The sequence below is a fragment of the Brassica napus genome, chromosome C7 (assembly GCF_020379485.1).
Source record: "Brassica napus cultivar Da-Ae chromosome C7, Da-Ae, whole genome shotgun sequence".
NCBI classification, from domain to species: Eukaryota; Viridiplantae; Streptophyta; class Magnoliopsida; order Brassicales; family Brassicaceae; genus Brassica; species Brassica napus.
The window spans coordinates 34,906,995-34,933,749 of record NC_063450.1 but is presented as its reverse complement, the minus strand read 5'-3'; the positions used below and the strand labels follow the sequence as shown (position 1 = coordinate 34,933,749).

General features: G+C 35.5%; 3 protein-coding genes across 4 annotated transcripts; 1 reads left to right on the top strand and 2 right to left on the bottom strand.

The window, feature by feature from the left end:
- Positions 1–1,560: 1,560 nt before the first annotated feature.
- LOC106411415 (ATP synthase subunit delta', mitochondrial) lies at positions 1,561–2,920 on the bottom strand. Its single transcript, XM_013852173.3, has 2 exons — positions 2,549–2,920; positions 1,561–2,165 (listed from the first exon to the last, which is right to left on the bottom strand). Exons 1-2 carry the CDS (start codon positions 2,813–2,815, stop codon positions 1,821–1,823), a joined length of 612 nt encoding a protein of 203 aa, XP_013707627.1. The 5' UTR covers positions 2,816–2,920; the 3' UTR covers positions 1,561–1,820.
- A 118-nt stretch (positions 2,921–3,038) lies between these two features.
- On the top strand, positions 3,039–4,233 carry LOC106406987 (pentatricopeptide repeat-containing protein At4g38150). Its single transcript, XM_013847756.3, has one exon. It carries the CDS (start codon positions 3,079–3,081, stop codon positions 3,946–3,948), a length of 870 nt encoding a protein of 289 aa, XP_013703210.1. The 5' UTR covers positions 3,039–3,078; the 3' UTR covers positions 3,949–4,233.
- Positions 4,234–10,452: 6,219 nt separating this feature from the next.
- LOC106410224 lies at positions 10,453–18,266 on the bottom strand. Of its 2 annotated transcripts, none has more exons than XM_048762415.1 (22): positions 17,306–18,266; positions 17,120–17,235; positions 16,684–16,892; positions 16,312–16,431; positions 16,084–16,212; positions 15,876–16,001; positions 15,642–15,697; positions 15,443–15,542; positions 14,992–15,109; positions 14,623–14,832; positions 14,169–14,493; positions 13,815–13,908; positions 13,487–13,595; positions 13,127–13,389; positions 12,900–13,024; positions 12,427–12,661; positions 12,148–12,336; positions 11,776–12,062; positions 11,474–11,675; positions 11,139–11,378; positions 10,967–11,052; positions 10,453–10,896 (listed from the first exon to the last, which is right to left on the bottom strand). In XM_048762415.1, exons 1-22 carry the CDS (start codon positions 17,989–17,991, stop codon positions 10,737–10,739), a joined length of 4,185 nt encoding a protein of 1,394 aa, XP_048618372.1. In that variant the 5' UTR covers positions 17,992–18,266; the 3' UTR covers positions 10,453–10,736. The 2 variants fall into 2 exon arrangements, with proteins under 2 accessions (XP_048618372.1, XP_048618371.1); XM_048762414.1 differs by having other exon boundaries at positions 11,474–11,681; positions 17,306–18,264.
- Positions 18,267–26,755: the final 8,489 nt, after the last annotated feature.

The following is a 26,755-nucleotide window of genomic DNA, read 5'->3' as shown; positions in this document are numbered from 1 at the left end:
TTTATTTTCATTACAAAATATACAAAATATTACTAATTAAATTTTAAAAATATTTTAAACATTATCTGCTTATAAATTTTAGAGGATAAAATTTTTTTTTGCGCTAGACCCCCTAACAGTGTTGGCCGGCCCTGGTGGTGAGGTTAAGTTATGTCGTCTATGGCATAGTCTTCTTCATCATATGCAGTTGCCCTCTTTTTGTTTGTCCTGTCTCACGGTTTTAGGTCATGTTTGCTCTGCCATTTCGAGTGTGGTATGAGCTTCACTCTGTTCCGCTTCCGGCTTCCTGTGGTGTCTCCAGCGACGTTAAAACAGTGAAAACTCGAGGTTCGTGGTTCTGTTTTAACACTTTAGGGTTAGACTGATTTTGTTTTCTAGGAAAAAAACTTTTACCAGTGAAATTTTTGTTAAGCTCGGAAGGGTCGTATGACCAGTCCTCTTCGAGCGCTCACAATACACAGAATTTGTTTTCTGTTTTTACGTTTTAAGTGTAGACTGAATTTATCTTCTATGATTTTTTTTACAGGTGCTCATAGTACACTAATCCTAATGGTGAAAAAGATTTGAATAACAGTCGGAAGTCCCATACGACCAGACCAACTCTTGCAAGTTGTGCCGGGTTTGATACATCTTTTCATTTAAATGGTTGAGTTTGACCAAACCTTATAATACTAGATTTTGACCCGCGCTTCAAAAGCGCTGACTTTTTCTTGTTAATAAAAATATGATATGAATTGATGTTTTAATTATGATGTACATTATCAAGTTATAAAGCTTTATTATAACAACTTTTCAAAAAAAATATATAATTTTATCAATTCTTTTACTTGAGATGTTGTATTTACATTTTTATGCTACAATATCGTCTTTATATTTTGTGTGCATTTTATAAAAGTTACATTTGTTAAGTTGGTGGAACATCATATTTACTTTGCATATTTTAGACTAATTTTATAGAATATATTTGTAGGTTTTTAATAGTTATGATATAGACTAACTTTAATATATAAAGGATAATATAGATCCTTTTTCTTGAAACACTTTTTTTCTAAATACGGATAATATAGATCCTTTTATAACAATCTTTTAAAATATAAACGTAGACAAAGCTTTATTAATGTCTACTGTTATAATTGTGGACTGTTTTATTTAACGTAAAGTTACTAAATTTCTTTAGGGAAAAAAATTAGACAAAAGTTTTTCCAAAATTGTTGTATGAGTGTCACGTAAGCATTAAGAAGAAATATGGAAATAATATATAAGCAAGTTTAATTTGTAGTTAATACAAAAGTGAGACTAATTTTTTTAAAAAAAATCTTCGAATGAGTCGAATCTATATATCGGGGATAAATTCACCATAATATGATAATATCTGTTGTTTTATTCAACGGCTCCTTTGACCCAAATCATTCGACGGCCCAACTTATATAAATTAGCCTGTTCAGTTTTCACTGTCGTAATATTTCTACCCTTGCTTAATATTCAACAAAGGAAACCTACACTTGGACTCTTCGTTCCGAAAATAAATTGCAAAAATAACCCAAAGTGAGGATAAAAGAATATTAGGAATTGAAGACCATTAATAAGTTCGGGAACATAGTTTCTCAACAGAAAGATTCTTTCTGTTGGTTTGTGCCTTCAACAAAATCTTTTATTCAATCAGACTCCAAAACAATTAAAACGAGGAAAAAAAAACAATTTATAATTTATTCCATCATTTGTAGTAGTAAAAAAAGGATTTTCACTAATCATTTGAAAAAACAAATGATTTTGTTTTTCTTTTCCTTGGAAGAAATAGCGAGGGAGGGTAAACCTTCCCTTTAGCCTGTGAGAGCTGCGTTCATGGCACTGTGAACTTCAACACCAATCTGTGCTTCTGCTTTCTCAAGATCTGTTGCGGCAGAAGCAAGTTTCTGCGTGAACTCAGATAAACCCTTTTGCACTTGGCTGGGGTCAATGTTCTCAAGCGGCACGGCCTCAACGGCGATTATGTCAGCGACAGAATTTGCGTGGAGAAATGCGAATCCACTGCTCACGAAGTATTTCTTCACGTCAGTGCCTTCGTGGACGGACATGATACCGGGTTTCAGCTCAGCGATTGTTGGAACGTGTCCAGGCAAAACACCCATTTGTCCTGTTGTCGCAGGAATGATGACCATGTCGACCTTGAAGCGAACAAAGAGAATACCAATCAGCTTTGAGTCAAAGATTAGATATATACAAGAAAAGAAACCAATCAAGAGCTATTAGGTTTAGATCTGACTTTTTGCGGGCAAGAAAACAAAACAAAGATGATATACACGTCCTATGGGATGATTACATCTTCCAATGTATATTCTCCATGAAGAGAAAACACACAGTGAATGCACTACTTACTGATATTCATCTGTAAACGAATAAGCCTATGAGAATCTGAATACTGAAATGTTGTTCTACACTTCCCACAAATCCGTATATGAATCACAAACAAAAAGCCACACACATTCCAGATCAAACCCTAGAAAATCAAAAATGCGAACGTCGATCGAGGAGGAGGATGGAAACGGACCTCTTTCCCGGAAAGCTCAGATGCGTAAGGGAGGACGAAATTGACGGTGAGCTTCGTCGGAATCGAAGAGGCAGTCGACGGACGAGGCTTCATGAAGGAAGAAGGAGTCTGGGGCGGGTCCATGTTCGGTGCGACTTTCTTCCATGACTCCACGAACGTCGAATCGATCGTCGACGGAACTTCCGTTGAAAAGGCACGAGCCGTCGCTGATTTAGAGGATCCGGCGGCGACGGATCGGGAGAGGAGGCGAGAAGCTTGTCTAAACATGGCGGCGATTTGGTGGTGATGACTCTATCGTCGCAGATGGAGATAGGGAAGTCTCTTTGTAACTAACTCCTCAAGTGTTCTCGGACTCTGAAGTTCACGCGCTGAGATTAGCGAGTGAAGCAGAGTTTATTTATTTTTAACTACATAAACTGAGAAAGGCCTTAGTTAAGCCCACTAATAGCCCATTTAACTAATCGATAGAATATATGTATATCGTCTCGCCTAAGAACTGTGGGTTCAATTCAATTCAAACCCTAATCACAATGGTGCCCTCCTCGAAAGCCGTCGTGTTTGCGAGGCAGATGGCGAAGAAGATCCGTGCCACGACGCCGTTTACGCGCTTCATCTCAACGGGCGACGACAATAAGCAGCAGAACCCTCCCGAGCCTTTACCCAACAGACCCTTGCGAGGGCAGAGATCTTCCAACTCCGCTAAGCCTTCGCAAGATACTGTGTCTGATCATGGCTTCCTCGAACAGTTCAAGCTTGGCGTAGTTCATCAGGAAGAGGGAGATTCTTCACGGGAACAAAAGCCTCAGGAGGAAACAAGCCAGCCAATAGCGCCTCCCGAAGACGCGGTTGAGATCTTCAAGGCGATGAAGGAAGGAGGTCTGATCCCTAACGCTGTAGCCATGCTCGATGGGCTCTGCAAAGATGGGCTTATACAGGAAGCCATGAAGCTATTCGGGTCGATGCGCGACAAGGGTACAATCCCCGAGGTGGTTATCTACACTGCTGTTGTCGAGGGCTTTTGCAAGGCTCATAAAATCGATGACGCTAAGAGGATTTTCAGGAAGATGCAGACCAGTGGGATTTCTCCAAATGCCTTCAGCTATGGTGTCTTGGTTCAGGGGTTGTGCACTTGCAACATGCTTGACGAAGCTGTTGATTTCTGCGTTGAGATGCTCGAGGCTGGTCACTCTCCCAACGTCGCCACTTTCGTTGGTTTGGTTGATGCCTTGTGCAGAGAGAAGGGCGTCGAACAAGCCCAGTCCGCTATTGACACGTTGAACCAGAAAGGATTTGCTGTTAATTTGAAGACCGTCAAGGATTTCATGGAGAAGACGGCGCCGTTTCCGTCCTTGGCTTGGGAAGCCATTTTCAAGAAGAAACCAGTCGAGAAACCTTTCTGATTGTTGCAGTCTCCATATAATGTGTGCGTGACTTGTAGTCGCAACCCTGGGACAAAGAAAAAATAAAGACCTGCGGGTTTAGATTATCCAGTTCGGTTACCTCGGTTTCTTTGGCCTGTGATAGATATTATATCAAATGGGTTCCAAAAGTTTCAGACTTTTGAGTCTTGGAAGTTAGAACCATCTTTGATCAAATTTAGGAATTCGTATCTAAGGTGGATTCAGTTTTATTTTAATGTTTTAAATCGGCCAGATTTGAATGTGATCAGGTAGGTTCCAGTTTCATGGTTCCAGATTTTCGTATTATATATTCTTGCTTTACAAGAAAATATATAAAACTGTTACGAAAATCAAAAGAAGGAGCCGTAATGTTTGAAATATAAAAAGATGTGGGACTCGTTGTACTATTTGTACAGTAGATTTTTTCTCTATATAAACGATCGATTTAGAAGATCATCCCTCACCCTTCTCTTCTCTCTATAATAAACTCTTTCTATCAGTGTTAAAAATTCTACGGGTATAAATTTTGCCCTTATTCAAATTCTCGCGATATAATAAAATTCCAGTTCTTTTCATAACACGTTATCAGCACGATCACTCTGCGATTCGGTAAAATTTATTTGTATCATTTATACCCTGTTATAATGGTCGGTATACCGTCTCTACTATTATTTATATCATGTTATAATGGCCGGAACACCGCCTATATTATTTACTAGTAATTTAATTTATTTATTGGTTGGCCGAGCCGCCTTATATTCTGTTTATTATTAATTGGTCGGCCGAGCCGCCGTATAATTTATTTATTACTCTGCATTGATCGGCTGAGCCGTCGCATGATTTGTTGTCATAACATAAATATTTCATTGCCATAATTTTTACTTTTATGAAATTTTATAGATTTGATTGACTGTTTAATACGATATTTTCAGACTGATTTTTAGTGCACTCGATTTAACCCCAACGGTCACAAAGAAATTTTTTCAAAAATTTCCCCTTTCTCCAACGGTCATGAACAGTATTTTTCATCTATAAATACAACTCATTTTCACTCCATTTCATCATCCAAAACATTTCATCTTCTCTCAAAAATTTCAAATCGCTCTCCTCCGATTTCTCATTTCAAAAAAGATGATTCGCGCACTTTTGTTTTTATGTGCCATTTTTATTTGTGTTTCTATTTATGGTTTATTCGTTGGAGAATTTACTCCAAGTGAATTTAAGATGAATATCGGTTTAATTTTCTTTACATCGCTTCTCCTTGTAATTGCTTGCATGATCAATGTAAACGGTTCCTTTTAATATTAATAATATTCTAATAATTTTTATTTATGTGCTTTAGAAATACAAATGGCAAAAATCGAGAAACTTCAGTTTCCGACATTAGAAGTAACTGGGACAAACTACACGGCATGGGTTACAAACATGGAGCTTCATCTAGATTCCGAGGAAATACTCGGAACAATAAAAGACGGCAATATATCAACCTCTCATGAAAAGGCTAAGGCCGTGATATTTCTGAGAAGGCATCTAGAAGAAAATCTTACGCATGATTATGCGAGAACCAAAGATCCCTTAGATCTTTGGAAAGCTCTGAAGGAGAGGTTTGATAACCAAAAGAAAATTACTCTCCCCCATGCACTCGATGAGTGGAAAAATCTACGATTTCAAGATTTTGAAAAAGTGGAAACATACAATTCCGCTATATTGAGAATAGCGGCGCAATTAGATTATTGCGGTAGGCCTGTCTCGGAAGCAGAAATGCTCGAGAAAACTTACCAAACGTTTCACAAAAATCATTATGTTCTACAAGAACAATATAGAAATTGTGGGTATACGAGGTTCTCTGAACTCGTTGTGGCGCTTATAATAGCGGAGAGAAATAATGAACTCCTCATTAAAAACCACAATGCCCGACCCACGGGAACCAAAGCATTTCCTGAGGCAAATGCAACGGATATAAAAAATCCAGAAAAGGGAAATTATTCCTATCGTGGGCGTGGTCGTGGCCGTGGTCACAATCGTGGTTTTGGTCGTGGTCGTGGTTATCGATTTAACCACAACCATGAAAGGAGTAACAACCGAAGAGGAAGGGGATCCAACACATGGAATCGATCTGATCGGGTAAAAGGGAAAGAAACCCAAGAAAACCCTACTCATAAAAATGAGAACGTCTGTTACAGATGTGGATCGAAGGGACACTGGTCTCAAGTATGTCGAACTCCTCGGCATCTATGCCAATTGTACCAAGAATCTATTAAAGGCAAGACAAAGGAAGTAAATCTCAATGAACACCTTGTGGGTACAACATCGACATACCTCGAATCCTCTGACTTTATGGGAGATTTCGACGAGGCCACTCATCAAAAAATAATTGAAGTGCTTGTACTAATCAAGCTTAATAATGCCTAGTGATGCCATAAAATATTATGTATTTCACTTTCAAAATAATGTTGTATTTCAAAATATCTAATGTATAATTATTGTATACTTGTTATTGATGTATAATATGTTTACTTATGAAAGTTTATTTTCTTTATTGATATTAACTGTGTGTTACAGAAATGGATAAGAAAGCAAATGGAACAACAACTAAACAAATTGGTAGAGAAGTTTACATACCAGATAGTGGCACAACGCACACTATACTGAAAGATAAGAGATATTTCTCTACTTTAAAGTCAGTAAAAATGACTATAAACAAAATATCAGGTCCTACAGACCTGATCGAAGGAATTGGCAAGGCAAACTTTGTGTTGCCTAATGGAACAAAGTTTTCCATAGATAATGCCTTATATTCTCCAAATTCTAAGAGAAATTTGTTGAGTTTCAAAGATATATACCGTCAAGGGTATAACACTCAGTCTGCAACTGAGAATGGAAAGAAGTATTTATATATAACTTCTGAAAAATCAGGCAAAGGCCTTGTACTGGAAAAATTTCCAGAACTTCCTTCTGGATTGCATCACACTTATATTGATACTATAGAATCACATCTTGTGATCAAAAGAAATCCAGAAGATGTTACATTATGGCACGATCGTCTTGGTCATCCAGGCACTACAATGATGCGAAAAATCATTGAAAGTTCACATGGTCATTCAATAAAAACCCAAGATATATACCAAAGTAATAAAATGACATGTGATGCGTGTGCTCTTGGGAAATTAATCATAAGACCATCACCAACCAAAATTGACAAAGAATCACCAAAGTTTTTGGAAAGAATCCTAGGTGATATTTGTGGACCAATACATCCACCGTGTGGACCATTCTACTACTTTATGGTATTAATTGATGCATCGAGTAGATGGTCACATGTTTGTTTGTTATCATCTCGAAATATGGCATTTGCGAGATTTCTAACTCAGATAATCAAATTAAGAGCACAGTTCTCAGATTATCCAATTAAAAGAGTTAGATTAGATAACGCTGGTGAATTCACATCCCAAGCTTTTAATGATTATTGTATGGTATCAGGGATTGAAGTAGAGCATTCTGTTGCTCATGTTCATACACAAAATAGTTTGGCAGAATCATTAATTAAACGGCTGCAACTAATTGCAAGGCCATTGATCATGAGATTAAAACTCCCAACATATGTATGGGGACATGCTATTCTGTATGCAGAAGCACTAATTCGGATAAGACCAAGTGCATACCACAGATATTCCCCATTACAGTTAGCATTTGGAAAAGAACCAAATATCTCTCATCTAAAAATCTTTGGTTGCGCGGTTTATATTCCAATAGCACCACCGCAACGTACAAAGATGGGACCGCAAAGACGGTTGGGAATATATATTGGCTATGATTCTCCATCAATAATAAGATACCTAGAACCACAAACTGGTGATGTGTTTACGGCACGATTTGCCAATTGTCATTTCAATGAGAAAGAATTCCCAACTCTAGGGGGAGACAATAAACAAGTAGGAAAAAAGATCAAATGGAGTGTACCATCATTATTACACCTTGATCCTCTTACGAAACAGTCAGAACTAGAAGTTCGACCTATCATGCATTTACAAAATATAGCAAATCAGCTACCTGATGCATTTGCTGATACCAAAATGGTAACTAAATCACATATACCCGCTGAAAATACTCCTGCTCGTATTGAAATACCACAAAATGGTGGAACGGCAGTTGATACACGTGAATCAGAAATACGTTTAAAGCGCGGTAGACCTATTGGTTCAAAGGATAAACTTCCTAGAAAACGTAAGGAATGTGAAAAGCATGATACTCCCAAAATAGCGGAAAATATTTTGGAAGAAGCGAATTGTGAATCGAACGACAATATAGAGCATCATGAATCTGATGGAAATCACGAGATTTCTATCAATTACATCCATAATGGAAAGATATGGAAACGAAATGAGATGGATGATATTGATGACGTTTTCTCATACCTTTTAGCAAAGGAAATAAATGAAGAAAACGAAGATCCAGAACCAAAGTCTGTATATGAATGTCAAAACAGACATGACTGGATATATTGGAAAGATGCAATTCAAGTCGAATTAGATTCGCTTAACAAAAGAAATGTATTCGGACCTATTGTGCTCACACCCAAAGATGTAAAACCTGTTGGGTACAAATGGGTGTTTGTCCGAAAAAGAAACGAGAAAAACGAGATTACAAGATACAAAGCTCGTCTTGTAGCCCAAGGTTTCTCTCAAAGGCCAGGAATTGATTATGAGGAAACTTATTCTCCTGTTATGGACGCAATCACATTTAGATTCCTGATGAGCTTAGCGGCCAATGAAAATTTAGAAATGCGTCTCATGGATGTCGTTACGGCATATTTATATGGATCATTAGATACTGATATCTATATGAGAATCCCAGATGGATTTAAAATGCTAGAAACGTTAAGTTCCAAACCTAAAGAGTTATGTGCAATAAAATTGCAAAGATCATTATATGGGTTAAAACAATCTGGACGAATGTGGTATAATCGTCTCAGCGAACACTTAACAAAAGAAGGATACACAAATGATCCTATATGTCCTTGTGTTTTCATAAAGAAAACAACATCCGGATTTGTGATAATCGCGGTGTACGTTGATGATCTTAATATTATTGGAACTCAAAACGAAATCCAAAAGGCATCAAACTATCTGAAAGGAGAATTTGAGATGAAAGATCTCGGGCAGACAAAATATTGTCTAGGATTACAAATTGAGCATTCTCGAAAGGGTATATTTGTACACCAGTCTACATATACCAAACGAGTATTGAAACGCTTTAACATGGATAAAGCAACTCCTCTTAGCACCCCGATGGTCGTTAGATCACTTAATGTTGAAAATGATCCGTTTCGACCATCTGAGGAAAATGAAGAAATACTTGGTCCTGAAACTCCATACTTAAGTGCAATTGGAGCTCTTATGTATCTTGCAAATTGTACTCGACCTGACATATCTTTTGCCGTTAATCTTTTAGCGAGATTCAGTTCGTCTCCTACGCGAAGACATTGGAATGGAATTAAACATGTCTTTCGTTACCTTCAAGGAACAACTGATTTAGGCTTGTTTTATCCTAAAAGTTCAAAAGGTCAAATAATTGGTTTTGCAGATGCAGGTTATTTGTCAGATCCACACAAAGCTCGATCCCAGACAGGATATGTTTTTACAATTGGAGGCACCGCCATATCTTGGCGTTCTCAGAAGCAGACACTTGTTGCTACTTCTTCAAATCACGCTGAGATCATTGCACTCCATGAAGCAAGTAGAGAATGTGTATGGCTAAGATCAATAAGCCAACACATCTGTTCAAGCAGTGGGATTGACGAAAATACGGAGCCAACTATTATATATGAAGATAACGCGGCATGTGTTGCTCAAACGAAGGAAGAATATATCAAAAGTGATAGAACCAAACATATACCTCCGAAGTTCTTCTCATACACCCAAGAGCTCGAGAAGAATAAAGAGATTGAAGTAAGATATGTTCGATCATGCGACAATGCAGCCGACCTCTTCACAAAATCACTCCATACCTCGGTATTCAGGAACACATCCATAACATTGGGATGCGCCATCAGAAGGATCTATGACTGTTCATTTGAGGGGGAGCTTACGTGGTTGTACTCTTTTTACCTTACTATGGTTTTTCCCATTGGGTTTTCCTGGAAAGGTTTTTAACGAGGCAACAAAGACGTTAAGCGAGAGCGGATAGTGACACCGGCCCCCAAGGAGGAGTGTTACGAAAGTCAAAAGGAAGAGCCGTAATGTTTGAAATATAAAAAGATGTGGAGCCCGCTCTACTATTTGCACAGTAGATTTTTTCTCTATATAAACGATCGATTTAGAAGATCATCCCTCAACCTTCTCTTCTCTCTATAATAAACTATTTCTATCAGTATTACAAATTATACGGGTATAAATTTTACCTTTATTCAAATTCTCGCGATATAATAAAATTACAGTTATTTTCGTAACAAAAACTTTCTCGATTTGTTTTCAGACAGGCTCAGTTTTTTGATAAATGATTTAATTGTTCGGAAAAAATATTGTTACCCAAAGAAAACTGAATGTAACACAGGTGGATTACATCTAAAACATTTACGTTGTTTCAAAACTCTAAGAAATCACTTAATTCACTTTGCCACGCTCTCTCTCTAGTTTCTTAAACTACCATTTCTTCTGGCAAAACCCTAAAAGTTTACTCCAGAAGTAAAAACCAGATAACACCTAACACTGACAAGAAGTTGTGCTTTTTTACCAGATTTACATGACAAATAAGATATACCCAAACTTTTTTTTTTTCTCTTTAGATCATCAGGCTCCAGATTCATATGCCCAGAAAGTATCTGGATCGGGACAAAGAAGAGAAAAGTCCGGTACTTCCAGATTTGCGACGTGCCAGTCAAGGAATCGAGCTTGTATCGACTTGAGTAACAAGAGGACTGTTGGTAACACCCACCACTTATCATCATCTCTGCCATAAACACACCAATTTTCAGATCAAGTGATTACAAACTTTGTACAAACTGATTAAAGTTTATTACCTTATGGCGTCCCAGATGTTTGTCATCTCACTTAGTTGGTCAGCGAAAAACCCAGAATGAATGACACCGCAAATGAAAGCCACAATCTGCAATATACTTTGTGAATAAGAAGAGACCATAGAAGAGAAAACAAGGTCACTTTGTTTTGAAAAATATGTGTGTATCAACTTACGACGTTTGTTAGAGAAGTCGCGTTCCAAAGGGCGTAAATACGGGTAAGTGAGGCTCTTCTCATTTCTCTACTTAATAAAGCGTTAAGGCCAGCCGGGAATGGGCAAAGCAGAGCGAGAGGTAGAATCAGGAGGATAGCAAGAAAGGCTGCCAGGGCAAGCCAATAGAACTGAAGCAATGCAAGGAGCGTCACTGAAAGATCCGCAAGAAGAAGGATGGAGATCAAACGTAGAAGAGTATCCTGCATACACCAAATGAAGATTTTGCTTATGTTAATACCAAAGAAGAAAACAATCAGGAGAATAGTTCGTTATTTAGGAGTGGAGAATATGTAACCTGACGACCAACGGGTCGAGTATTGTTTAATAGTAGTGAAAACGGAAAAAGCAAGTCCCTCCTGTACTCCAGAGATTCTATTGAAATCTCATTGATGAGGCCTCCGTTTATTCCGCCATTGATTCTCTTCCGAGATAAGCCATGTCCAGGTTGGATCAAGTTTTGTTGCAGCTCGATAAGAGATTTGCTCGGACATGTAGAGCTGCTCCTAGAAAATGGAGTTACGAATAAGCAGGGTTTAGTTTCTTAACACTCAGAGAAGTGACAATAACTAGAGAGGCACAAATCTATCATGGCTTTACCGAGGGGTATCGTCGTCACTTCTGTTGAATGAAACTGATCGGCTTACATCGCTCATAGGAAAATCGCCCACAAAAACCAAGATACCAAGTTGGTAATATCCAGAAGCTGTAGCTTGAAACCATCCAAGCTCAATTCTTACTCCGTGGAATTCGAGTTGAGGATTTCCATGGCTGTTTATCCACCTAATTACAGGAAGTAATGCTGAACGAATTGATCCGTGCCTCACAGTCCTGAGCTGTGCATTTAAACCGGCAACAAAGCGGTGCAAAACACCTGGTGGAATGTGCTGTAATAGTGATTTGAAAGCCTTTAAAAGATTTTCAGAGTGGAGATTTTTGAAGGGAAATATAAATAGAGAGATATAAGCTAACCTGGCCAAGAAGATTTGTTAGCAGTGCGTCACTATGAAGACTGTAGGGTGACATATAACTTCCATCTCCACCAAAAAGTATGCACATTGGGAATCTTTTCTGTATAATAGAGACCATATCTACACGCTTCTCGTCACCGCCAAGAAAAAAATCTACATACGCAACCATCAGATCCGGAGTGGCTCCAACCTGTTTCGACACACAGACGGTCAAAATGCGAAGTAAAAGCAAGCTAGTTGTGAAGCAACACATATAACATTAGATTATACGAATCTGAACCTTCATGCCTTTGTAGAGAGCCCTAGATCTGCATGAGCGGAGGCAAGAGTGGTCATATTTAGATTTCACATATTCCTGAAGACGGTGTATCTTTCTCCTGCGACGCCATTGTTTCCAAGACCAGGCGCAAGGATTTGCTAGAACTAACAGAATGCTGTGCACAGACCCTTCCCACCAATCATATGCCGCGGTAGAGTTGATCTCATCAATAAATCTGTTAAAAGCATCCTCGTACCTGCAACATCATATATGTACATAGCAATGAGTGGACATGCCTTGGAATAAAAATGAGCCAAAAGTCAATGTCACATTAGTCAGAAAAGAGTAAGACTGAAAGACAGATGATTCTGGATTAGTGACATACTACTTCACGAAAATGATAAAGACATAAGAAGCAATAGTTCAGCAACTTCATTAAAACATTCTGGCGTCCAATCACAACAAAATTTGACCCAGTCAAGTTATATCCTTACACTATCTCGATGATTGCATCGGGAGGAGAGTAGGGCAGATGCCAAGGTTCCCTGAAAGTGTTTGGACCCATGAAGTACATACGATAGGCGTGGGTTTGTGTATCGTCAGACTTTGCGCCTCGGACCTAGAATGATAAGAGACAGGCCAGAGAATTCAATTGACAAATTCGTATGTCTTACAACAAAAACCGAAGATATGGGACAAGATAATTTCCGCAACACCATACCTCAGAGAGAGAAAGAAGATGGGGTAAACAATGAGCACTCTGCTGTTCAATAGAATTGGCACCATAGAAGCTTAATCTTAGCAATCTGATACTTAATGTGCTTAGCAACAGACCAAGAACCACCACCACACCAGATAGAAGAAGAGCAAAGGGAAATGGCCCCCCAAATGCATAAACAAGCTCTTCCAGAGGTGTATAGCAGTTTGGTAATCTATACTTGTCAGATACACATTTATAGGGACAAACAGGTTCACTAACTCCTCCTGCAGGCTCAATGCGCCTCCCATCAGCATACATCACAGTTAAGAAGAAACAAGGGATCCAGGGATGGAAGAGCAAGAGAACTATAAGATAATATACCTCGTACGTATACAAATTTTGCACGACTTGGAAGATGTTCAGGCGGGCAGGGTGTACAAAGACGTTTGTCAGAGCCTTCAACATTCTTGAATGTCCCGATGGGGCATTCCTGAAACAACAGTTGAAAGCCAGAAAATAGAGAAGTGTCAAGCACAAGCAAACAAAGCAGAGATTTGCAACGGTGGTAAAAACTATTGGGTCTTTTAATTTCGTAGTCTGTTACACCCATTTTGTTGCTAAAATTAAGGATAAGCAGAATTGGTAAAAAGTTACGACATATATGGCCAGCGCTGATATAACTAACAGCATAATAAACCATACGACTTACCAAGCAAAATGTACCATAGAGTCCCTTTGGACACTTTTTTCCAGTCATCGTTCCCTCTTCCCCGAAACGGCCTCCATTGTCCCCTGCACCTCCTCTGAAGACATCATAGAGGAAGCATTTTTGCATATTAAAAACATATCTGTCAGATTCTAGAATCTAGAGCTCCAAGATAGATCCAAATTTAGCATAAAGAAAATAATATAGGGCCTATAGGCAGAGTATCACGTACCAAACACTAATAACTATCCTCTCAAATCCATGGTGATGTATAGTAATACGAATCTACGTATATATGCATGTTTATACCCCGGTAACTACAAAAGACCCACAAAGTAGCATGACAATTGTGCATACCTATTACTAATGGACCCTTTAACAGTTGCAACAGGAAAATACTCGTCACCAGTGTGTAACATGTCCCAGTGAAAGTGAAGTCTTCCCCCTCCACCCCCACCACCCCCAATAGGTCCACCTCGCCCTCCTCGAACTGTTAGAGATGAATTCTTTGAGAGTTCAAGCATCTGAAGGAAAAGAAGAATCGTCCCACCAGATCCTCCACCAACTCCACCAACCAAAGATCTGTTAGCCTTCGTTATTGGCTCTCCAAGGCTTTGGCCATCAGAGCTTAGAGATCCACGGAGATTAAGCGTCAAAAGAGGAAAGTGGATGGAGCCAATTACTGAAAAAATGGAAAACAAATTTGTACATGTGACATGACAGAGTCAGCTGAGTAAACAGATAGTTCATAGTCTACTACTGTTGAATGCCAGTTTTTCTAAAACAATAGAAATAGAAAAATAGTACTGACCAATCATCCCTCCACCAATCACATTCCCATATGAATTATCTGGACTTTCAGCTCCGCTCCCTAACTCACAAGGAAAATCCGGATCGCCGTATGTATGACCTCCATTGCACACTCTCCCATTAAAAATGCCTGATCCTCCTCGCCCTCCATGCCCAGCACCACTACCAGCCCCATTCGAATAAAGTCCTTTCCCCAGTCCCCCACTACAACCTGTCATAGGAATTTAATGCATAGAATCCAAAACCACATTAATCTTCTTAAATACGTAGAAAGGTATTAAAATGTTAACGACATGGCGAAAGTATGGCTGCAAAAGGGCAAACTGCTATAGAAATTTGTTGTAAAGGGATGGAAAATTGATTTATGTACCAAATCCAGATGCGCTGATCAAGCCTTCATCGGTAACCACTACCGTTCTTGCCCTATGGATTTGAATTATGCTTCCTTTAACAAATCCACTCACAAGAATGTCCTCAACACGACATATCTAGAAATTAAAAGGTTGAAGATTATTAAAATTTTGAAGCTATAAATTAAAGAAAAGAATTTGTAAGAAGCAGTCAAGTCTAATTTCACTCAAGGAGAATATCACAAAAAAGACTAACTATGCACAGTAAGGTCTTACATGATAATGGAACTCACAATTATTTTGGCTCATAATATAAGCAAAAAGTTACGATCAGCCCAATAATTTATTAATACTATTTAGAGTCTTTACTTGTGTTACTACCTAGTAAGTAGTACAAAGTCTATACATCACAAAGTTTAACTCGTGTCAGAAAGATAACTTTGAGCCATCGAGGTACTTTATCAAACTTACCTGAAGGGAAAAGGATAGTGTATAATTGACATGGCAATCATCCGGCGGACTTATCAAGTCTATTGGGCATGTCTTGCTTTCACAAAGGGAACGAGTAACCCTGTAAGAAAGAAAGAAAGAGACAAGTGTTTCAATAATTAAGTCCAGTACTAATCACCCTCACAAAATATAATGCAAACGTATAGGAAGTAATACTCACGCGTTTTTGCTTTCGTCGTCGTCGAGTGGCGCTTGTAGCATAGAACCTGGTCCAACCTGCAAAATTAAGGAACTGAAAAAGAGTTTTGCATACTCCACCGATGACTATGTCTAAATGTTTGTAATAGACAGAAAGAAACATGATCGATAACAACATAGATGATCATGGTAGATAGATATAAACAAATCAACAGAACTTGGACGAGACAATCATGTTTAGATAATACTTTCTTACAGTTATGTTGTAAAACTGAGATAAGGAAAGTCTCTGGCCTTTAATTGCATCCCCAGGACCCGTGAGTGTCAACATTCCTTGACCATATACACCCAAGTTCGCATTAGAAGTAATGACGGATTTTTCCTACAATAATAAGAAGTCAAGACCTGTCTTCCAGTTCAACCAAAGGAAGAAAAAAGAGACATGATAAGTTTTACAAGTATACCGTTAGAACTGCAAGGTTGCGAACTTCAAGGACAGAGGAAGGCACTGCAGGGTTCCCTTCACCATCAATTTTAATTACAGAATTCAACATGAGCAGCATCTTCGTAACAAGCCGTAATGCACCATAAACCTTCATTTATGGACAAAATAACTTAACAAGGCATAGAGAAAAGCAAGACAGTAAAGGAGAACCAATATTATTACTGTACGGTTAGGAACAATAACCTGCCTTTATAACGGAGTTACTCATTAAAAGCTCTTCTGCCACAAGCTCGAATTCTGAAATTGGATACTTTGATAGCCCGAAGACAATGCTGCTTCCTCGATAAAGGCTGATTTGCCCTCTGACCTTTACAATCAGAAAAGTAAGAAAAGAATAAACATTTAGGGGTAGTGCCGAGTCGAAGTATTTTTAAAGAAAGAGAGACCAAGGAGCTTATTAATACCCCAAATAACGAAAAGAACTAACAATTGAAAGGTCAACAGTTAAAAGAAAGCATATAGAAAGTCATCCATATTCTAATAAATAACTTATATTAAAAATTGTACGCGGATCACAAAGGAATCAGGGCAGAGAAGATCATTCAGGAAATGAACTGACCTGCATTCTGGTCCACAGCAGCGGAACCAAAACTTTTGCATGATTATCCACATAGATGTTTGACCACAGAGGCCTTGTAGGAAAATCAAGCAAAGGAGTTTCTGTGTCTGTAGTCATGTTATCATTTCCAACCCTTAAACTAAATAACTCTGCGTTAAAGTATGTTCCAGCAGCTCCAGCATTTTTGGGGCACCCAATACTTGCACCGCCTGCAGTCATATGAAAATAGAACCAAATAATTTAGCACGGAACACAGCCCAAAATAGAGAACTATATACACAGGAAACTAGAAAGGACATCAAGTATTTGCCCATAGAAAGGTTCACAACTACAGGAAAGCGCAAGTAACGAGATTCAAGCGGATGATAAATACAGCCTGTAGAAAACCTATGACACACTTGCATGAGCCCAGTTAGGCAGCAAAAGAAATACAAACCATGAACAAGAACTCTGACATCTTCTTGTATGCTGTAACAGTCAAGGGAGATCCTTCCTCCACCACCTCCACCCCATCCCCTCCCACCTGATGCCGATATTTTACCATAACCCTTCCTACATATCCAAAAGACACATGAGAAAGACCAAACTCCAGCAAAAGACACAACACTTTAGATGGACTTACAGCTTCACCGCACGAATACAAATACTTCCTCCAGATCCACCACCACCTTCCTCACCACTATCACCACCATCAGCAGCAACAGAACCATTCAACACCACCGTATCCTTCATCACAAGCTTAACACGGCCTCCACCTTTCCCTCCCGCCTTCAGCCTAAAACCTCCCTCACTCCCATAGCTCCACGGCTCATGCAAAGACGACCACGAATAAACATCCCCACCCCAATAAGTCGACACATTGCTCTTCACACACGAAGCACCTCTCCCACCGTGTCCTCCCCCCGCACCATCCGTACCAAACGGCGTTCCGCTAGTCTGAGAAGGCGGCGCTCCACCCAGCGCCGTCGTGTAGATAGAAGAGTTCCCATCCATGGTTAAGTTAACAGCCGCGAGAACCACCGAGCCGGCGACGATCCTCGCCGATTGGCCGACGTGGATGTTCCCGGAGACGTTGAAGGTGATCGTGCATCCTTGGACGGGGCAATCGACGGAGACGTGCGCGAGGACGTTGAGGTTCCCCGTCCCGAAGACGCGAACATCGGAATCGAATCGGAGATTTGAGTTTAGCGTGCAGGTGGTGTTCAACGATCCAACGCCGTCGAGATCCTGACACGTCACGGGCTCAGTGGAGAGATACTGTGGCGTGGTGGACACCAGAAGGATGCACAAGAGGATGAGTTCGAGCATATCGAATCAGTCACCGAGATGAGCTTACACTAGACGACATCTAAGTAAAGAGTTCGATTTTCTGTATCCACTTCGGAGCTATCATGTGAATCTGATGAACCTGAATCGAGAGAAGGAAGGAAGGAGAATCTGGGATTTGATTTGGATCTTCAGCAGATGTGAGGTCAATAGATTTTCTTTTATGTTTTACTTCGCTTTCCTTTTCCTTTTCCTTTTCCTTTTTCTTTCAGAGAGAGAGAGAGACTGTTATGGAGTTGAAGCTACGCTTGGATCATATGTACAGCTGTCCTCAGTATCAAAGATAAACACTATGCGCTTCTTTTTTCTTGTTGTTACAGTTGTATATTTTGATTTTCTCTGATGAGAAATAACTAAAGTTAGTAAATACGTAAAATCAAATTTGTTTTTATTTATTTTTATTTCTCACTTTATTGTTCCCCTTATTTTAATAGGCAGAAAATTGAATAAACGGAGTTCACGACATCGATCAATATGTTTCCATAATTTACGAGACTGTTAATGCAACCGTTACGAACGTCTTTTCTTTTGTCTACTAGATTAATAAACTAGAGGCGGTCAAGGCATAGTATCAGAGATTCAGAGAAAAACAAATCAAAGATTGACTCGTACATGTCTATTTTAGCTTAATTTTATTAGAAATCGGTCGGCTCGTGGCAAAATCCTGACGTCAAACTCCTATAACGCCAGGGAAAATGTGTCATAGCTCAGATTAATTTATCTAGTAACGTACAACAGATTTGGAAAATGAATTTATACTTCGCTTGTTACAATATTGAATGAATAATAAATTTCAGTCGTGTTAAAAGCCAAAATCAACGGAGATGACGATGAAGATAATTAGGGAAACTTTAAAAAAGATTGGCCCTGCCAGATTCTGAATCTAGTGACCAGAGCGAGCAGTTATAAAGCTCACGGCATCTCGCATTTCCATTTTTTTTTCTAAAATTTCAATCCGTGAGAAAGTCCCTTTCAGATATTTGTTTGATTTTAAAGCTAAAGTTAAAACCTCGATAGTGGTTTAATAGCCAATATATGAGAGTTTCTTGTATGTTGAGATTAAACCAAAAGCAGCAGATGGAGCGTTCCGTGTGGTTTCTTATAAACTTATGGGTCCACTGGGACTCGGACAAAAGTATACATTAAACACCGCCTCCCGTCGAGTTGACACATGTTCAAGGAACCGGTGGCCAGTGGAAAACTTTTACAACCGGGGTCAATCTTATATAAAATGAGTATTTTTAGTTGGGATAATGTGAACTTCACAAAATATAGAGGTCACTTGAAAATTTATTCCGGAATCAGTGCATAAATTTGAACAAAACGTTTGGATAATTAAAATCAAGTGGGATCAACTGACCCCACTCCCTTCAATATGCCTCCGCCCCTGCAAGGAACGGCTAGCAAAAATAGACGAATGTAAAACAATATCAACATTTCATTGTTTTCATTAGCCACTGCCAAAGACTATTTTACCCATACCGAAACCAACTCGGCTTTTCTTTTGGTGTCGACCACCTCTATGATTAAACCTATATGATGTGAAAAACTTTTCGACATTTTATTTTTAAAATCCTTCAAACTAAGACAAACTGAAACTTAAACCGTATCAAACTGAAAATAGATGTTTATGAATATCCAACGCCAAAAACCGGATCGGAAACTAAGCCTTCTCTCTCTTAACACACTCTCATCTTTCAGAGAGAGAAGTGTGATTTCCGGTACACCAGAGTTATTCCGATTTGTGCCAGAATTTCAACTTTTTGTTTTTTTTTGTTTATAGTTTTTAATTCTCTTCTTTTTGTTTACTCTCTTTGGTTCTTCAATCTGATGCTTAAAAGAGAGAGAATGAGATTGTTTTGCTTTGAAGAGAACTTTCGATCTGTTGATCGATTTTTGGTTTTTCTCTTCCGACCAAATCGATGGTGTTTAGCTTTTTATTTCTGGTTTTAGATTTGATCGGTTATGACTTGTGAGAATCGTTTTCAAGCTTCGATCTTATGATCGAATAGCTAAGTAACTCTCTGTGTTTTTCACTCAAAATCCCTAACTATCTCTTTCCAGTTGAAGTATCATCTAGATGTTATGGGGTAATTTCGCGCTAGCTTCTATCCGTCAGTCCTTAGTGGGGCGGACAACATCCATAGGCCACAAAAAGGTCCTTTGTTGAAAAAAACCGGATTGGAAAACATCCATAGGCCACAAAGAACTAAAACTTGAACGACATATCTCACAGATAATCAAATCATATACCGAAACCGTATCAATGATTCAGCCAAGCACCAATATCCAAATAAACCAAGAGCTTGTAGTAATCATATCAATATCACCAGACACCACCACCACCAATTTTTTAAAATCTATGGGTAGCTTCAGATAACGGACTACAATAAGAGGATGATATTAAAATATTACACGGCAAAAAACAAACATATAATCCCAGATGATTCAGGGACCAAGACTTCTCCCCGGGTTACTTAGGTACATTACCTCTTGCTGCGTTAAGCGAGAGCCAGAATGTCAGGTACCTTACAAGCACCCGGAAGCCAACCAGATGTTTGGAGCCGTGATAGCGCGATACCAAGCTGCTGAATATGCAAAAAAGGTGTTTACATACCCGTTGCATTCAACCTTTGCATGTGTCATCTTTAGCCATTGTGAGGAAGTTTTGGGTTTTGTGAGCCTTGGTTAGGAGGTTGAGATTGCTGTGGGCTTGAAAGGTTTATTGGCTGGGTGTAGTGTGAGAAAGGCTGTGAGTAGAGTGAATTTAGGAGACCCTGAGCGACAAAGAGTCATTAGCATCTTTTTACCAGAAACATGTTTCCATAGCATCTAAGACACCATTTAAGTATGTTTTTTATATGATGTATATGTTCAACGCAGATATCAAAATATAAGTATGTTTTTTATATGATGTATATTTTAATTTAAATGATATGAATATATATAAACATAAACACCTATTAAAATAAAATTATTTATTCATATGATTTTATAATCATTGTATTTTATTATAGAAAAAATTTAAACCTTGATTACAAAATTTTATATGAGAATTTTAATAGTGTTAGTAACTATACTCCTTTTGAAAAATTAAAAATACAATATATACAAAAAAATCTAATTTTTTATTATATGATTAATGTAGTTGTGTAATTTATTTTAATAATAAATAATTAAACAAAAATGATAGAAAGTATACAAATTGTTAGCAAAACTTTATTATTTAAAATTATTAACTGCCATATATATATATATATATCTTAATCACATTAGGTAATTCCGTAGATTTTATTTAAAGAAATAATATATAATAATTTCAATTTGATAAATGAATGATCCATAATGGACATAATATATAATATAACATTTCCTAACAATTTAATTTTGGACTAACAAAATTTTTAATTGATTCTCAAGCCTCCACGTAAGCAAAATTAGCATTCCAATTCCGTGACAACTCAACATGACACTTTTTTAATTAGTACAAACTACGTGTTATAAATTTTTAAATGTTTCTCTATTAATATATAGGGGATATCTTAAACTAGTAAAACAGAAGTACAATTTAGAATTAACCCTAACTTTTTCTTAATAATTACAATCATATCAAATGCCATTAGCATTAAGGGTTTGACTGGTTTTCCCGCCACGACCCGCAAATGCAGCTTTTGCGGTTGGTAGCGGTTGACGGCGTTTCGAAACAATCATACAAACCGCTACAAATCGCTCTAAACCGCTCTGAACCTCTTAAAATCAAAAGCTAGTTCCAGCTAGCGTTTGCGGTTGCAGGTGGAAAAATAAATATAAAATTATTTTCAAAAATATTTAAAAATCTTAAAATTAAAGTTTTAAAATGGAAATATTATAAATAAAAATATATACATATTGTATATATTAATTAAAATTCACAAACAATATCAGAATTTGATTTATAAAAACTTTAAACTAACTATTTATTAGAATTTTTAAACATTTATATACACACATATATAAAGATATACACATATATAAAACGAAATAAAATATATTTTTAAAATTTTTAATATAAATCTTCAAAACAAATTTTATTAAAATTATAAATTTCAACTAATTTAATTTTTTTTAAATAAACATAATATTTTATTAGTCATATAATATTGATAATAATTATATTTTATTACAATAGTATGTTTTTATATTTTTTTAATGTTATAATATGTTAATATGGGTAATTTATTATTAAACTGCTGCAATATCTTATAATCAACCAGTCACAAATATCCCGCAAACGCAACAATTTTCAAACGTTGTACCAGTCATACAAAACGTTAATAACGCTTGCAACCGCAACCACCCGCATCCGCAAACTCCCGCACCCGCAACCGCAACCGCTGCATTGAAACCAGTCGGGCCCTAAAACTACTCCTTTAATACATCATTAAGAGCCTTTCTCCAAAACTTACTTTGTGTAGATTACCTTTGATTTGTTCCCCAAATAAATTGATACTACAAATACATCTAATTAATTGATACAATAAGAACAATCATATACCAGACCTTTTAAATCCAGTCATAAACCACACGTATATTGACTTAGCGCATGACTGGTTTTCCTGCTACGACCCGCAAACGCAGCTTTTGCGGTTGGTAGTGGTTGACAACGTTTCGAAACAATCATATAAACCGTTACAAATCGCTCCAAACCGCTCTGAACCTCTTAAAATCAAAAGCTGGAACGCGGTTGCCGGCGGTTGCGGAAGGAAAAATAAATATAAAATTATTTTCAAAAATATTTTAAAATTTTAAAATTAAAATTTTAAAATGGAAATATTATAAATAAAAACATATACATATTTTATATATTAATTAAAATTCACAAACAATATCATAATTTGTTTTATAAAAACTTTAAACTAACTATTTATTAGAATTTTTAAACATTTATATACACACTTATATAAAGATATACACATATATAAAATGAAATAAAATATTTTTTTAAAAAAATTTTAATATAAATCTTGAAAACAAATTTTATTAAAAGTATAACTTTCAACTAATTTATTTTTTTTTATAAATAAACATAATGTTTTTATTATTCATATTATATTGATAATTATTATATTTTATTACAATAGTATATTTTTATGTTTTTATATTTTTATAATATTATAATATGTTAATATAAGTAATTTATTATTAAACCGCTGCAATATCTTATAATCAACCAGTCACAAATATCCCTTAAACGCAACAATTTTCAAACATTGTACCAGTCATACAAAACGATTAATAACGTTTGAAACCACAACCACCCGCATCTGCAAACTTCCGCACCTGCAACCGCTGCGTTTAAACCAGTCGGACCCTTAGTGTAATTGAATCCTACAAAGTCATTTTCTTCAAAACCAGTAATAAACCAACTGAAATCAATCAGTTATAAACCAAACATTTTAAAACCACTTAGTTATAATCCTTACTCATTCCAATATTTATTTTTATATGCTAAATTTGGAAAGTAGTTTGTACACTGTCAAAACCTAAATAGTGTCAAAACCTAAATAGTGAACCGAACCAAACAGATCAATAAAATTAAACTGAAGCAAATACACTATTAAAATTCGGTTATCAATTAGTATTTTAAACGGTTTAACGAATTTGGAAGTGATATATTCAAATCAATATGTGAAGATCAACTTTTGTATTAATGAATAGAATAGTCAAAGAATATATGAAGATGGTGTCACAGATGTTACAAATCAATAATAACTTAAAAATCACGTCATATCTTACAAAATATTGTACAAATCTTAATAAAGAAACAACTTACTTATATTACACAAAAATTTAGCAAAAAAAAAATAGTATTTACTTATATCACGTGAAATCCTCATTTTTTATTTCTAATTCTAATAGTATATATTTTCAAGATTTTATTCTCTCTTTTTCAAGTGTTGTAAATGTGGATTTATTTGTTACATAAAATAAATGGGAAGACATATAAATTGAAAAAAAAATATTTCAGCAAATATTTTTTAAATAGATATAGTAACATATATAAAATATTAAATAATTTAATTTAATCAACCAGTCATTAAATTTATCTTTTTACCAGAAACATGTTTCCATAGCATCTAAGACATCATTTGTTTCTCTGAGTTTTACGTATAGTGTGTATTTTCTATAAATGAACCCACAATCTTCACATTTAAAAAAAAACATTTTCTGTTAATTGTTCACACCAAAAGGATTTTGTTTCTCATCATCCTTGAATGAGTCGATAAAGCCAATTTGGGTGAAAAAACTATACCAGCGTACTATACTAGCATTGTCCCAAGTAATTATACTCTTCTTTCCACATTAAATTAGTATCAAAATTAAATTGATATTCTCCATATCGTGATTCTTAACACAAATAACTTTTTAGTGTCCAATTAATGTATTAATATAATATATGGTTTGCTATATTAACAAAATACAACAATCTTTGTTCATACTAAGGTTCAAAGATTTCCTTGTATTCTTCCAAACATATAGTTACAAACTCGACTAAATAATTTTAATTTTATGATATTTGAATATGGAATTAGTTGGTCTACTAAAGTTGTATGTCTTTAGATTAATGTCTTGCAAGTTGCAATAGTTCAATAGGCGGGTTCTAACTCAATATCTTACCAATCAAAAGCACCAAAAAGTTAACTAAGGAGAAAAAAAATATTAGGCCATCATCATCCTCAGTGAGATACCTAATAGGGTTTCTCAAAAAAAAAATGATTGTTAAAAAATTATGATCGTTGAAAAAGTTGAGTAAGGAAATTTTTTAAAACTTCTCTTACAACATCTCTAAAAACAACTTCAAAATTTCAAATATTAAACTTTATATACCGCATAAGCAACTTCAAAAATTCAAATTTTGAAGTTTTGAACAGTAGAATTTCGTATTTTAAGTTTCCTATTTTTTAGTCCTTTCAATTATCTCTCTTATATGATCTTATTAACTTTTAACGTTATCATTTTAGTCTTTAACCTTTTTATTTTATTTTATTTTATGTGTAATACAATATAAATTTAATAACATTAATCAATAATTTTAGTTCACAATCTATGAAATAATGAGAAGCTCATTTATTAACTCGATACACATTAGTTGATCATATAGGAGAGCATTATGGAAAAATTATAATGAATACTCATGTATTTTATGTAAACTGTATGATTTAATCTTTTTTATGTAATTTTCTAAAAGAATGTAATACTTTGTTAACTAATATAGTTTATAATATTTTATTATATCTTCTATCGCTGTATAAAATTTTCATAATTTTGCGTATATTGTAAAACTTTTAAATTTGAATTTGAAGTTCTTCTTTTGGAGAGAAACATTCTCAAATTCCAAATTTAAAGTTTTACCAACTTCAAAAATGATGTTGTTTTTGAAGATGCTTTAAAAGTAAATTAATAATTTCAAATATGATTTTTTTCAATAATTAAAAATATGAAATTTCAAAACTTCAAATTTGAAATTTCATATTTTTAGTCCTTCAATTCTCTATCTTTCATATTAGCTTGCTAGCTTTTAAAGTTATCATTTTAGTCTTTAAGTTTTTTATTGTATGCACAATACAAAATACATAAAGAATAATGTTTTGCTTGCAGTCTAGAAATAAAAGTTAAAACCCCCATTTATCAATTTGAAGTGCATTGTGGAAAAAAATGTAAATAATACTTCTACATTTTATTTGTCTATGTAATTTTCTATTAAAATGCAATATTTTGTTGACTAATAGTATTTATAGTATTTTTATTTTATCTTCAACCGTTATATAAAACTTTTATGATTTTTATTAATTTTTATTTAAAATAAGGATTATTGCGTAAAATGTAAAAAAATTGTAGCTGATTTTTTTTTGGAGAGAAACAGCCTCAAACTTCAAATTTAAAATTTTGTCAACTTTAAGAATATAGTTATTATTAGAGATGCTCTTAGAGAAGAACATAACTTATTCTCTTGCTACATTTTCTTCTATTTTGTTTTCTTATTATTTTAGTCACATTCAACCTTCTTATATCCACTATCCTAGTAGTTCTTATTTTTTAAAAATAACTATAAATTTTACTTCTTTTAAATATTACGAGCTTTTTGGGAAACTCCTAAAAATAATAAGTTAATTAATTGATATTAGAGTTGGCTAAATTATCAGTTTTGGTTGATTTTCTATTTTGATTCTAAACAAAAAAGTTTCAAATATACGCAACTTTACAAGCAAATACTAATATTTTAAAAACAGATATCTGATCTGTTATATATTTATAATATTTTTATTTATTAAATTTATTATTTTCTTTATTAGAGTTTCAAAAAGTTAATAATATTTTATCTTTGTAAAAAATTATAATTATTTTAAATTAGAAGAATTTTCTATGATAGCATTTTTTAGTTTGTTTTTTCACAAAATATCCCACAAAAAAAATGACTAAAATAGTTTTATTGAAGTGTAAATATACAATTATATTTTAGGGTTAACTTTTTTATGTCTAGACTCTTGGTTTAGAGTTAAAGGGTAGGGTTTTGAGGCTGAAGTTTAAAAAATTTTAAAATAGAAAAGAAATATTGAAAAATTTAAAAGAATATATGTAAAAATAGTTTCAAAAATCATTTTCCAATTTCTAAAAATAAATTTGAGACAAAAATTTGAAATTTTTATTAAAATTTTCAAATTTGAAAAAAAATATAATGGAAAATTATAAAAAAAAAATTAATTAT